Source organism: Rhinoraja longicauda, chromosome 18 (assembly GCF_053455715.1).
Source record: "Rhinoraja longicauda isolate Sanriku21f chromosome 18, sRhiLon1.1, whole genome shotgun sequence".
NCBI classification, from domain to species: domain Eukaryota; kingdom Metazoa; phylum Chordata; class Chondrichthyes; order Rajiformes; family Arhynchobatidae; genus Rhinoraja; species Rhinoraja longicauda.
Window position 1 is genome coordinate 43183804 of NC_135970.1, and position 15700 is coordinate 43199503.

General features: G+C 45.9%; 1 protein-coding gene across 1 annotated transcript in view; it reads left to right on the top strand.

Moving 5' to 3' along the window:
- Positions 1–15700, top strand: part of LOC144602152 (synaptotagmin-9-like) — a 73394-nt gene that overhangs the window by 41295 nt on the left and 16399 nt on the right. Inside the window, 2 exon segments of the mRNA XM_078414887.1 lie at positions 13932–14052; positions 15270–15441. Of these exon segments, the coding sequence (XP_078271013.1) occupies positions 13932–14052; positions 15270–15441 (293 nt within the window).

A 15700-nucleotide genomic window follows, 5' to 3' on the forward strand; every position in this document is an offset into this window, starting at 1 on the left:
AGGGCAGACTATTTCACACAAGAGTGCTGAGTAGACGGAACAAGCTGCCAGAGGAAGTAGCTGAGGTAGATACAACAACAACATTTAATAGACAGCAGCACTGTGGCGATGGGCAGTGCAGTAATGTGGCGGTGGAGTTGCTATTTTAAAGTGCCGGAGACAAGGGTTCGATCCTGACTACAGTTCCAGCTTGTATGGAGTATCTACGTTCTTCCTGTGACTGCATGGGTTTTCTCCGGGAGCTCCGGTTTTAGACAATAGACAATAGGTGCAGGAGTAGGCCATTCGGCCCTTTTCTTCCACATTCCAATGACTCCAAACACTCCTAGCATGTCAAATAGAGTGCATGGGGTGACCGCTGGTTGCCAAGGATTCGGTGGGCCGAAGGGCCTACTTTCATGCTGTACCGCTAAAGTCTAAAGTAAATAGACATTTGGACAGATACATGGATAGAAAAGGTTGAGAAGGATATGATGAATCGTGGGCAAATGGGACTAGCTTGGATGGGGCATCTTGGTCAGTTGGGTCAAAGAGCCTGTTTCCCCATAGTATGACTCTATGATAGAGAGGATACTGTCAGAGGTAACTTTCACGGCCCTTGTTACTTGAAGGTTTGGGTGATTGTTAAATGGCCACCATTCAATGAGAAGTGATGACCCTTCTGAAAGATATCCTCCAGAACTGGACTTTAATTGATAACATCAAATGCACTTGCCTAAGACGAATGTAATTATGTTAATCAGACTCAGACATCTTAGACACGCTCAGTCTCTTTCTACCAGCCTTGATGGAAGTACTTCAAGGTCAGACGTTCCATGTTTGCAAAGAATGTTAAATCCAGGGCTCATGGCTAGTTTCAGATATGTCCAGATGATCTCATAGATGGAGCAGGATAGTTTAGTTCAGAATTATGGCCCATATTTATTCCTGACCCAAATATAATCTCGTCAGAGGAAGGGCCCTGACCCGAAACATCACTTACCCATGCTCTCCAGGGATGCTGCCTGACCCTCTGAGTTACTCCAGCATTTTGTGTCTATCTTCTAAATATAATCTCACCTGAAGAAGGGTCCTGACCCAAAACATCACCCTCTGGGGTGCTCTCTGGGGATGCTGCCTGACCCGTTGAGTTACTCCAGCACTCTGTGAAACGTCACCTATCCATGTTCTCCACAGATGCTGCCTGACCCACTGAGTTACTCCAGCGCTCTGTGAAACGTCACCTATCCATGTTTTCCACAGATGCTGCCTGACCTGCTGAGTTACTCCAGCACGCTGTGAAACGTCACCTATCCATGTTCTCCATAATCTATAATTTACTCTACTTTTTAATATTCTAGTCATCTTTTGTGTGCAGTTCTGGTCGCCCTATTAAGGGAAGAATGTGGAGGCTTTGGAGAGGGTGCAGAAGAGGTTCAGAATGCTTTAGACTTAAGATACAGCACGGAAACAGGCCCTTCGGCCCACCAGGTCCACGCCGACCAGCGTTCCCCGCACACTAGTACGTTCCTACACACTAGGGCTAATTTTACAATTTTTTTTTAACCAAAGCTAATTAACCTACAAACTTGTGTAGGAAAGAACTGCAGATGCTGGTTTAAATCAAAGGAAGACACAAAGTGCTGGAGTAACTCAGCAGGATAGGCAGCAGACTGGAGAGAAGGAATGAATGACGTCTGAAGGGTCTCGACCCGAAACGTCACCCATTCCTTCTCTCCAGAGATGCTGCCTGGCCCGCTGAGATACTCCAGCATTTTGTGTCCACCTTTAACCTACAAACTTGTACATCTTTGGAATGTAGGAGGAAATTGGAGCACCTGAAGGAAGCCCACGTGGTCACGCAGAACATACAAGCTCCTTACAGACAGCACCTGTATTCAGGATCGAACCCAGGTTGCTGGTGCTTCTACTTTTTCTTCTTTCGTGTTCATCATCCATGTTTAAAATGTTACATCACTGTCATCGTCCATCCTGAAAAGGACGCAAGCTTCCGGCGACAATCAGTGGGAGCCATCACTTGTACAATAGATGTAACAGAATGAGCTCAGGACCCTTCCAGTTTCCAGCCCCGCGACATGGACACTCCTGCTATGGGGCCGTCGCTGGCATAAGGCAGCAACTCTACCGCTGCCCCACCAGGCTGCCCCACCAGGCTGCCTCTGGATACTGTCAGGATTAGAAAGTATGATCTATAAGGAGAGGTTGGACAAAGTTTACTCTGGGGCATCAGAGGTTGAGGGGGGACATGACAGAGGTTTATCTTGCTTATCTTTGGCTGACAATGGTGCAGGAGCAAACTTGTGTTTTCCCACCAAAGAATACACTCCAACTGTCGAAATGATTAATGCTTCTGGAGCACTTTGGGCTTCTGTGAGTTAAGAGAGGCAATATGTAAATGCAGGTCAGCCTGGCTGTCTTGGCGTGGCAGCCTTGTTCAAATGTTTACTGATGTCAGTACTGACACCAAGACACCTTACGATGAAACCCACGCAAGCATATTGTTCCTTTGAGAAACTGAACAGTTTAGCATTGTGCATTGGGTCTGGGCTTTGTGGCTTCACCTCACACTTGCTCTCTCCCTTCGAGCCCAGAGGAAAGAGACACAGGCCCAGCTGTGAGCTCCTCTTGCCTGCGTCTGGGTGATGATCTCGCTGCAAATGAGGATGGGTAGCCTGAAGTGGGCAGCCTGGTGCACTCTGGCTGCACAAACACCGGTCGGTCACTCAGCCGCTCTCACAGGGAATAGCAGATGCTTGTAATGGGAAGCTGAACTGGAAACAAAGGAGGACTGTACTGGTAGTTCAAAGCAGACAGCACAGAAACATGGAGCATGGAACAGCACCAGAGCAGGCCCTTTGGCCCACAGTAACTAACACCATGAGCATGAACATGGTGTATATATCTACAGAGATAGATAGAGATGGAGATGGAGATGGAGATGGAGATGGAGATGGAGACAGACAGACAGACAGACAGACAGACAGACAGACAGACAGACAGACAGATAGATAGACAGATAGATAGACAGATAGATAGACAGATAGACAGATAGATAGATAGATAGATAGATAGATAGATAGATAGATAGATAGATAGATAGATAGATAGATAGATAGATAGATAGATAGATAGATAGATAGATAGATAGATAGATAGATAGATAGATAGTTAGATAGATAGATATCACGAAGATAGACACAAACAACTGGAGTAGCTCAGCATATATCACCATTGCCTTCTTCACAGTCCATGACCCCAGCAAGCTCAGTGTCATCTGCAAACTTTCTAACCAACCCGTCTATGTTTACAGCCAAGACATTTATGGCGGACTGTGAAGAAGGATGTCAAGGTATATCACCAGGATATATCTCATTCTTAACTGGGTTAGAATTATATGGCAAAGTTTCCAGCTGATCTATGCTTGTCTGTATCCTTAGACAACTTCACTAAACTGCTGCAAGTAAGAATTTAATTGTTCCATTTTCAGTCGGTATGAGAATGAAACACTCTTGTCTCTTCTTCTGTCCATTCTCACCACAGATGCTAACTGATCTGCTGAGTTCTACATCACTTTGCGTTTTGATCAAGATTCCAGCATTTTTGTTTAGAGATACAGCAGAGAAACGTTGGCCCACCGAGTCCACATGACCAGCAGCACTAGCACGATCCAACATGCTAGGGACAATTTACAATTTTTATCAAAGCCAATTAACCTACAAACCTGTACGTCTTTGGAGTGTGAGAGGAAACTAGAGCATCAGGAAAAATCCCACACAAGTCACTGGGTGAACGTACAAACTCCGTACAGGCAGCATCCATAGTCAAGATCGAACTCGGGTCTGGTACTGTAAGGCAGCAACTCTACTGCTGCACTACCATCTGCTGTCGTTTGTGCCATCATCCTTGGCAATCTTCTCCACTCTCTGTACCTTAACAATATCCTTCCTGTTGCATGAACTGCACACACAATAGGTGTCGAAAGCGCACTTCTCCAGATTCAGGGACAATTTCACCCCAGCTGTTATCAGGCAACCAAATCATTCTACCACAACCAGAGAGCAGTGCTGAACTACTATCTACCTCATTGGAGACCCTCAGACTATTCTTGATCGGACTATGCTGGCTTTGCCATGCACTAAACGTTATTCCCTTATCACGTATCCATCGACTGTAAATGGCACGATTGCAATTATGTTTTGTCTTTCTGCTGACTGGTTAGCCGCAACAAAAGCTTTTCTCTGTACTTTGGTACACGTGACAAGAAACTAAACTGAACTGAACAATACTTTGTGTACATTCTCATCGACATTCTGCATGGGATGTGGAGGGCAGGATCATCATGGGGCGTTGCCCTGAATAAGGATGTGACCTGTGGGAGAATGGGAATACAAAAGCAAAACTCAGTTGTTCAGTTCCAGTGACTCATAAATTATTTACCTTCCTGCATCTGCTATTGAGGCCACTAATAGAGTACAACAACCATTTAAGCTTGAAGAGAAATCAATGAACAAGACTTCAGATTGCTCCCAGTATTGATCAATTAGCACTGATGTGTCATTCATTGGAGGTGTTTAACAGAGGTGAGGTCAAGTAATATAGTCTTCAAGTCATACAGTGCAGCGACAGGCCCTTCAGCCCACCTTGGCCGTGCTGGCCTAAATCCACTAATCCCATTTCTCAGCAATTGGCCCATGCCTTCCTTGGCGATCCAAGGAGTCTTTGTCACACTCCTCTAGTGTTGCAGTGGAGTCCTCTTCCCCATCGTTGTCGTTACTACTCCCACACCTTTGTTGTTACTACTCCCACAGTGGGGTCTGCTCCCCCCATCGTTGTCGTTACTACTCCCACGCCTTCAGAAATTGCCCTGAGGTTTTGTGCTCGGCCGGGGAAGCGGGACATGGCGACCGCGATGCGGGGAAGCAGAGGGTGGCTGCTGGAGGCGACAGGTGGCACGGTTGTGGTCATGGGTTGTGGTCATGGGTTGTGGTCATGGGTTGTGGTCATGGGTTGTGGTCATGGGTTGTGGTCATGGGTTGTGGTCATGGGTTGTGGTCATGGGTTGTGGTCATGGGTTGTGGTCATGGGTTGTGGTCATGGGTTGTGGTCATGGGTTGTGGTCATGGGTTGTGGTCTTGGTGGAGACCCTGCTGCAGCAGGGAGAGCGAGCGGATCGAGCAGCGGTGGAACTAGCAGAGGGCACCGCGCTGGGCTAGACCCACCCTGACTTCACCCATCCTGTGCCACTAGGACACTGGGCCTTAAAGTAAGAATATAAGAAATCACTTATCTTCTTGGAACAAGATCAGACTTTTCAGTGACTTGGAAGATGCAAGATGACACCAGAATGTGGCAATTCTGCACGCTGATCCAGAAGAGCACATCTAGAGTATGACTTGTCTGGATATCTTGCAGGACAAGATTCTTACTGTATCTCTGTGCACATGACAATAAATAACCTAAACATCCAAAATATTCTTCTCTCTTCCACGTCAATGTAAATAGTTCATAAAGTCATAAGTTCCAGGAGCAGAATTAGGCCATTCGGCCCATCAAGTCTACTCCGCCATTCAATCATGGCTGATCTATCTTTCCCTCTCAACCCCCATTCTCCTGCCTTCTCCCCATAACCCCTGACACCCGTAATAATCAAGAATCTGTCATTCTCTGCCTTAAAAAATCCATTGACTTGGCCTCCACAGCCTTCTGTGGCAATGAATTCCACAGATTCACCACCCTCTGACTAAAGAAATTCCTCCTCATCTTCTTTGTGAAGGTGCATCCTTTATTTTGATGCTGTGGCCTTTAGTCCTAGACTCTCCCACTGGTGGAAATATCCTCTTCACATTTGCTCTATCCAGACCTTTCACTATTCAGTAAGTTTCAATGAGGTCCCAATAGGTTCAGTAATATTAAAAAGGTTTGATAATAAGAAACCTTTTCTACATGGCAGACTGTCAAAGGTCAGAGGGTGTATCAGAATCCAACTGTTCTCTTGGTGAAACAGAAATTCCTTCTTAGATCCTCTCTAAACTTTTAATTCCTCACCTTCAAACTACCCCATTGGTGTTAGCCTTGAGGAAACATTTCTTACTATCTGGTCTGGTTTAATTTAGTTTAGTTGACCTATTGTCACATGTAGAGTGAAACAGTAAAACACTTGTTCTGCCTGCTCTTCTGTCAAATCATAGCATGCATGAGCACAAATGATCCTCAATTGATTTTGGAACAGCACTCGAAGAGTTGCCATCACCTGGCGCCATCTTGCAACTTCCAAGTCTTTGAAAAGTCCGATCATGGCACAAGGAGGTGTGCAAGTTGTTATGTCCTCACTTTAAGGCCCAGTGTTCAGGGAGCTCTAGGTCAATGAGATAAGGGGATGATTTGACCCCTTCGACCGCCGCCCGGTGTAACTGGCCCTGGTGCACTCCATCCACTCGCTCGCCCCGTTGTTGTGGGTCTTCCCGCGGCTGCCTCGGCCAACACCAGGTCTCGCGACCACCGCAAACACACCGACGCTCATTGCCAGCTGCTGCCCCTCTGTTGGCCACCATGTTCCACTGTACAAGCTGATCATGGAACGTATGGTTGCTTTCCAAGGGAACAGGAGATACGTTTTAGTTTTAGAGATACAGCGCGAAAACAGGCCTCTTCGGAGGTCAGGGCTATGGTGATTGGCACAGATGAGGTGATGGGGCAGATTAGAGACGATTATATTGAATGATAGGGCAGGTCAGAGTGTCTGAGTGGCCTCCACCTGCTCCTACCTTCTTAAGTTCTTACCTTCAGTCTTGAAGAGACTTGAACTCCCCTGTTCCTCAGTCTCAATGTTTCCAGGTCCCAATGTCCCAATGATTCTCTTCCAATGTCAGCAGGAAGCTTCCAGTCCATCTGTTGTCAACAGCAACACAGTGACAGCTTGCAATTGTAGGGCACCTCTGGTGCAGTGTGACATCCCAAAGCATTTCACAGGAGTAATCACATCAGAATTTGACACCAAGACATCCAAAGGGTGCTGGAAGATGCATGTTTGAGGAGCGGTTTAAAGAAAGATTGCGTGAGACGAAGAGGTGGGAGTTTCAGCAGTGACACCAGGTCAGCAGGGTGCACAGCGATAGAGTTGCTTCCTTACAGCGCCAGAGACCCGGGTTTGATCCTGACGTGGCCTGTACGGAGTTTGTACCTTCTCCCCGTGAACTACGTGGGTTTTCTCCGGGTGCTCCAGTTTCCTCCAACACTCCAAAGACATACATGTTTGTAGGTTAATTGGCTTGGTATAATTGTAAATTGTCCCCAGTGTGTGTGGGATAGTGTGAGTGTGCGGGGATCACTGGTATGCATGGACTCGGTGGACTAGAGGGCCTGTTTCCCTGCTGCATCTCTAAACTAAAACTAAACTGTAGATGCTGGAATCTTGAGCACAACACAAATTGCTGGTGTAATTCAGCGGGTCATGAAGCATCTGTGGAGGGAACGGATAGATAACGTTTTGGGTTAGGTGCCTCCTTCAGATTGTGTAAAGCATAGTGTAGTGATGGAGAACTGTACGAGAAGTGGTAAATGGAGTGTAGATACCCAACTGATCTGTACCCCACTGAGAATGGTCTTAACCTGACAGTAGCAGGAATGGTAAACTTACTTCCATTGTGATTTCTCAATTAAGCTCTTCCAACAAGCTGTCACATCTGTTTTTGTATCTTCAGGCAGCCTTGTAAGTATATTGTATTACAGTTATCTCAGCAATCCAGCTTTGTTTTACTGCAATTATAATCTGCACTCCATCACCAATCAAACATTGAATGTAATTAGAGAAGTTTGTGCCAGTCTCTCTGGTGAGTGTTTGAGAGTGCGTGCAATCAATCAATCAATCAATCAATCAATCAATCAATCAATCAATCAATCAATCAGTCAATCAATCAATCAATCAATCAATCAATCAATCAATCAATCAATCAATCAATCAATCAATCAATCAATCAATCAATCAATCAATCAATCAATCAATCAATCAATCAATCAATCAATCGATCAATCGATCGATCGATCAATCGATCAATCAGTATCTGTGGTGAGTGTTTGAGAGTGCGTGCATGCAATCAGCTGCTGTGCAAGAACTGAGCTGAGAAGATAATTGGTCCGGTAGTGGTTTGTTATTGTCCCCTGTACTGAGATAAGGGAAAAAATAATCCTGATTGCTATCCAACCAAATCATACTATAGATAGACACAAAAAGCTGGAGTAACTCAGCGGGACAGGCAGCATCTCTGGAGAGAAGGAATGGGTGATGTTTTGGGTCGAGACCCTTCTTCTGACACGTCTTTGGGTCTTGACCCGAAACGTCACCTATTCTTTCTCTCGAGAGATGCTGCCTGTCCCACTGAGTTACTGCAGCTTTTTATGTCTATCTTCGGTTTAAACCCATATCTGCAGTTCCTTCTTACACAAATCATACTATACATGAGTACAATGAACTTGTACACAAGTAGTTTAGTTTAGTTTAGTTTAGTTTAGAGATACAGTGTGGAAACAGGCCCTTCAGCCCACCGAGTCTGTGCCGACCAGCGATCCCTGCACACTAACACTATCCTACACACACTAGGGACAATTTACAATTTTCGCCAAGCCAATTAGCCCACAAACCGGTACGTCTACGGAATGTGGGGGGAAATTGGAGATCCCGGAGAAAACTCACGCAGGTCACGGGGAGAACGGACAAACTCCATACAGACAGCACCCGTTGTCAGGATCGAACCCGGGCCTCTGGCGCTGTGAGGCAGCAACTCTACCGCTGCACCACCGTGCTGTGGCACAGGTTATCAAAGAGGAAAATACCAGAGTGCAGAATATAGTGTTACAGCGTTGTAAAGTTCAATGTCCACAATGAGGTAGGTTGGAGGATTAGTACAGTCCTTCCTAGCTTATGTGAGGATTATTCATTAACAGCAGGGAAGAAGATATTCTTGAATCTGGTGGTACATGCTTTCAAACTTTAGTGTCTTCTGCCTGATTGGAAAGGGGAAAAGGAGGAATGATTGGGATGGGACATGTCCTTGGTTATTTTGACTGCTTTCCCAAAGCAGCATGAAGTATAGATGGAATTGATAGAAGGCTGGACTTGTCTATGTGATCGGCTGGGCTATACCCACAGCTCTCTACAGTTTCTTATGGTCTTGGGCAGTGGGTTGCAAAACCAAGCTGATACATCTGGTTAAAATGTATTAAGGGGAGGCACAATGATGGCCTTACAGCACCTGAGACCCGGGTTCAATCCTGAATATGGGTGCTGTCTGTACAGAGTTGGGCATTCTCCTTGTGACCATGTGGGTTTTCTCCGGGTGCTCCGGTTTCTTCCCACTTTCCAAAGGCGTGCAGGTTTGTAGGTTAATTGGCTTCTGTAAACTGCCCCTTATGTGTAGGATAGGGTATGGGTGATCGTTGCTCGGCACTGACTCGGGGGGCCGAAGGACCTGTTTCCACACTGTATCTCTAAACTAAACTAAGCTAATAGGATGCCTTCTAACGTGCATCTGCAGAAGTTAGTGAAAGACATTTTTCAGAAACATTGCTCAGAAATCTTACACGAAACAGAATAATGTCATTAGGGTTTACAGGTCAGATCTCTTTTCCCAAACTTACAACGGCTGCCCCAAGGAGAACAAGAGCAGAATATACATGGGGTCACCACTCTCTGACTCACTGCTGGGCCTAGATCCAGGAAACCCTCCCATGATGTGGGGTACCATCTGCACTGATGGGAGGGGTAGGTGGAGGAGATTGGACAAAGCTTGCCCCCATGGTCAGGAAGTCAAGATGCAGCTTTATCGGACTTTGATTAGGCCACATTTGGAGTATCAAGCTATTATCAGGCAACTAGATCATCCTACCACAACCAGAGAGCAGAGCTGAACTACTATCCACCTCAGACTATCCTTGACCAGACTTTGCTGGCTTTACCTTGCCATAAACGTTATTCCCTTATCATGTATCTACACACTATAAATGGATTGATTGTAATCATGTATAATCTTTCTGCTGACTGGTTAGCACGCAACAAAAAGCTTTTCACTGTACCTCAGTACATGTGACAATAAACTAAACTGAAACTCTTGATGCAGTTCTGATCACCCCATTACAGGAAGAGACGGAGGGTTTAGAGAGGTTGTAGAGGAAGTTTACTAGAATCATGCCTGGATTAGGGACTATTAGCTACAGGGAGAGGTTGGACTAGCTTGGATTGTTTTCCCTGGAACACCAGAGATTGAAGGGAGACCTGATAGAAGTATATTAAATTATGAGAGGCACTGATAGAGTAGACAATCAGGATGGAAATATCAAATACCAGAGTCATAGGTTTAAGGTCAGAGGGTGAAAGTTTAATGGAGATGTTTTCTTACACAGAGTGTAATGAGTGCCTGGAACACACTGCCAGGGATGGTGGATGAGGCAGATACTATAGTGGAGTTTAAGAGACTTTTAGATAAACCTTTCCTATCTATATTTTTGTCAAAATATCTTTTAAAATTCATAATTATATCTGCTTCTATAACTTCGTCTGGCAGCTCATTCCTGATACGGACAATCCCCTGAGTCAAAAAAGTTGCCCCTGAGGTCCATCCCTCTTACATTTCTCCCCTCTCACCTTGAAGCCGATGCCTCTAGTTTTAGAATCTACCCTGAAAATGACTGTGAGCATTCTCGTTATCCATGCCCTTGATGGTTTGCCCTGTAATAAGGCCTCCCCTCAGCCTCTTATGTTTAGTCTTTAGTTTAGGTTAGAGATACAGCGTGGAAACAGGCCCTTCGGCCCACCAAGTCTGCACCAAACGGTGATCTCCGTACATTAACACTTTCTACACACACTGGGGACAATTTTCACTTATACTAAGCCAATTAACCTACAAACCTGTACGACTTTGGAGTGTGGGAGGAAACCGAAGATCTCGGAGAAAACCCACGTGGTCACAGGGAGAACGTACAAACTCCGTACAGATATCACCCACAGACATGATGGAAACCAGATCTCTGGCACTGTAAGGCAGCAACTCTACCGTTGCACCACCGTGCCGCCCCGGAGAAGTCACAGAATCGTCTTTCTTCATTCATTTCACCTGAAAGGTGGAAGTGAAACCTGATGTAACATAAACACAGCTATAAATAAAGCTCCTGTTTCACACTGCATCTAATTCTTAATCTTGGCAGGCGGTATGTGTTGCAGAAAAGGAGCATCTAGATACTGGCAAGATACACGCACAATAATTTTCTTTGGCATTGATATTAGTTTATTATTGCCTCATGTAACACAACACAATGAAAAACGGTGTCTTGAGTACGATCAGGCAAATCATGAATCACTTGCATTAGTCACTGAGTTGGTGGCAATGGAGATTTGTGGCTTCCTCAGATCTCTCTGTAGTAAAGATCAGGGATGGAAACAAGTTAAATTTCCTGCCAGTATAATTGCCTCACCAATATAGCATGGACGTCTAACCCATGCATTGTACCAATCTAATCCAATTTAGTTTCGCCTCTGCCAAGGAGGAACATGGCAGTATCTTGCCACAAAGAAAAACGAGAAAACCAAACCACTCTCTATATGGAGGGATAGATCAGGTGGACGCACAGAGTCTCTTGCCCAGAGTGGGGGAATTGAGGAAGGGACTGTAGCAATGTTTAAGAAGCAATTAGACAGGTACATGGAAAGGACAGGCTGAGAGGGATATGGGCCAAACACAGGCAAGTGGGACTAGTGTAGATAAGACACATTGGTCAGTGTGGGCAAGTTGGGCCGCAGGGCCTGTTTCCACACTATATGACTCTGACTATGCCAGAAGTGCCAAATGTAGGCAAATGGGACTAGCCCAGAATGCCAACTTGGCTGACATGGACAAGGTGGACTGAGGTGTTGTATAGACCTATGTCTCTATAACCAAGAAACCTCGACTTTCCAAACTGAACAACAGCACCCAGATTGTGCTGAGGATGTAAAGAACAGGCCCTGCAGGGAAAGAACAGGCCCTGCAGGGAAAGAACAGGCCCTGCAGGAAAAGAACAGGCCCTGCAGGGAAAGAACAGGCCCTGCAGGGAAAGAACAGGCCCTGCAGGGAAAGAACAGGCCCTGCAGGAAAAGAACAGGCCCTGCAGGAAAAGAAAGACTTTGATTTAAGCAGGTAAAGGGGAAATAGTTACAGTTGACCTGAGAGGCCAGTGTGATGTGTGATGGGGAGATAGAATAAGCTGCCAGAGCAAGTTGTGGAGGTAGGTTCGACTACAATTTTTAAAAGACATTTGGACAGGCAAATGGATAAGAAAGGCTTGGAAGCCTTTATAAGCCAAATGCGGGCAAATGGGATGAACTCATGTAGACACCTTGGTCGGCATGGATGAGTTGGGTCGAAGGGCCTGATTCCATACTGTATGACTATAAAATGACTTCCAGTGAGCTAAAATGTTGGTGACCATTGCTGCTGGCTTGACACTCCGGTAATGTTGTGGAGCAGAAACACAGCTAATCCTAAATGGATCCTAGTAAATAAGGGCATGGTAGAGAATACCAGCATGAGGAGGATGAGCAGCATGGCTGGAAAACTCTCTGGTGATTATTATGGATGCAACTCTTGTAGAGAAGTATGCGCGTACACAGATACCAAGGAAAAAACACCCAGCTGGTCAAACCTCTCCCGCCAGCTCAGTCTCTCGAGTCCTGGCAGCATCAATAGACAATAGACAATAGACAATAGGTGCAGGAGTAGGCCATTCAGCCCTTCGAGCCAGCACCGCCATTCAATGTGATCATGGCTGATCATTCTCAATCAGTACCCCATTCCTGCCTTCTCCCCATACCCCCTCACTCCGCTATCCTTAAGAGCTCTATCCAGCTCTCTCTTGAAAGCATCCAACGAACTGGCCTCCACTGCTTTCTGAGGCAAAGAATTCCACACCTTCACCACTCTCTGACTGAAAAAGTTCTTCCTCATCTCCGTTCTAAATGGCCTACCCCTTATTCTTAAACTGTGGCCCCTTGTTCTGGACTCCCCCAACATTGGGAACATGTTTCCTGCCTCTAATGTGTCCAATCCCCTAATTATCTTATACGTTTCAATAAGATCCCCCCTCATCCTTCTAAATTCCAGTGTATACAAGCCTAATCGCTCCAGCCTTTCAACATACGACAGTCCCGCCATTCCGGGAATCAACCTAGTGAACCTACGTTGCACGCCCTCAATAGCAAGAATATCCTTCCTCAAATTTGGAGACCAAAACTGCACACAGTACTCCAGGTGCGGTCTCACCAGGGCCCGGTACAACTGTAGAAGGACCTCTTTGCTCCTATACTCAACTCCTCTTGTTACGAAGGCCAACATTCCATTGGCTTTCTTCACTGCCTGCTGTACCTGCATGCTTCCTTTCAGTGACTGATGCACTAGGACACCCAGATCTCGTTGAACATCCCCTCTTCCTAACTTGACACCATTCAGATAATAATCTGCCTTTCTATTCTTACTTCCAAAGTGAATAACCTCACACTTATCCACATTAAACTGCATCTGCCATGTATCTGCCCTTCTCTGCACTCTTTCCAGCTTCATAGCATTTTACCTGCAGCACAGTGAGCAAAACTGGAAATAATACTGCAAGTGCGGTCCCACCTCCATCTTGTACGTCAGTAACAGAACGTTACTGCGGTCCCACCTCCATCTTGTACGTCAGTAACAGAACGTTACTGCGGTCCCACCTCCATCTTGTACGTCAGTAACAGTTACTGCGGTCCCACCTCCATCTTGTACGTCAGTAACAGTTACTGCGGTCCCACTTCCATCTTGTACGTCAGTAACAGAATGTTTGCACCCATTGATCTCAAGACGAGTGAAGGGCAGTGAGAGGTTTTCAAATTGTCTGTCAGAGAGCTCTGCTCAACTTTGCTTCCTATATTTTAGGAAAACGTGGATCTTGGAGACCTGATGTTCTCACTGTGCTATCTCCCTACTGCCGGCAGACTCACCGTCACTGTCATCAAGGCCCGCAACCTCAAGGCCATGGACATAACTGGGGCATCCGGTAAGCCACACACCCCAAGGACATGCCAACCATCCACAGCCAAGGCAACAACTTGATGTGAGAAGGACTCCGCAGGTCAGGCAGTGTGGAGGCAATGGATAGACAACGTCTCGGGTCGGGTCACTTCTTCACATCTCAGTCTGAAGAAGGGTCCCACTTGAGATGCTGTCTGTCCATTACCTCCGCAGATGTTGCCCAACCTGTTGAGTTCTTCCAACACTCTGTGCTTTGTTCAAGATTCCAGCTTCAGCTGTCTCTTGTGCCTCCAACAATTGGCATTGCTTTATTATTGTTACGTGTACAGAGATACAGTGACTAGCTTTTGTTTGCATGCTATCAAATCAAATCATGAAAACAATCAAGCCATACTCAAGTACAACAGACAGACACAAAAGGCTGGAGTAACTCAACGGGTCAGGCAGCATCTCTGGAAAAAAGGAATAGGTGACGTTTCAAGCCGAGACCCTTCTTCAGGTTTCAACCCGAAACGTCACCTATTCCTTTTTCTTCAGAGATGTTGCCTGACGCGCTGAGTTACTCCAGCATTTTGTGTCTGCCTTTGGTTTAAACCAGCGTCTGCAGTTCCTCAAGTACTACAGGAGAGCAGAGAGAAAAATACCAAAGTGCAAAATATGATTTTTCTACATTGTAGCGTATCCGTTCCAGAGAAAATCCCGATGGGTTTGGTTGGAGGACTGGGGCTATACCTCAGGACTGTTCAGAACTCTGCCAACAGAGGGGAGGACGTTGTTTCTGTTAGACCAGTTAATAACATCCTTCAACGCTCCAGAGAAAACAATCCAGGTTTGTCTCTCTGGTTGTAGCGACTGCCCTCTAACCCAGGCTGCACCCTGTACACCTCATTGGCATCCTTACTAAAGCCCCCACATCCACCCTGCATGTGGTGACATTACGCCCGTCACTTTAGACGTTTTCTGTCATCACTCATTTAATTTCCTCTGGCTTTTGTCTCCATTCCCAAGAGACAACAGTTTCTCTCCACTAATTTGTCTCTACCCTTCTGTCATTTTAAATGTGTGGGAGGCATCGTGGTACAGCCTGTCGAGTTGCTGTCTCATAACTCCCGAATGCCAGATACTTATCGAACTGCCTTTAGAGATGACTTTAGACTTTAGACTGTCGAGATCCAGCGCACAAACAGGCCCTGGTTATCTTCGGATGAGGAGGTCCCATTGTCTCCCCTTTTGTTTCCCCAGATCCGTATGTGAAGATCTCCTTGATGTGCAGTGGGAGGAGGCTGAAGAAGAGGAAAACATCGACGAAGAGAAACACTTTGAACCCTGTGTACAATGAAGCCATCGTGTTTGACGTCCCTCCTGAGAACATCGACCAAGTGAGCTTGTTAATAGCTGTCATGGATTATGACCGGTGAGATACCTGTTTATAAATAAAGGGGAGAATTGCTTTTCGTTCAACCCCTTTCTGAACTTATTGTGGTGCATAAAATTACAAGGGGAATAGATAGGGTAGATAGTCAGAGTATTTTTTTCCACGGGTGGGGAAGTCCACAACTAGAGGGCATAGGTTTAAGGTCAGGGGATAGAAATTTAAAGGAGATTTACAAGGATGTTGCCAGGACTTGAGGGCCTGAGCTGTAGGGAAAGGTTGGGCAAGTTAGGACTCTACT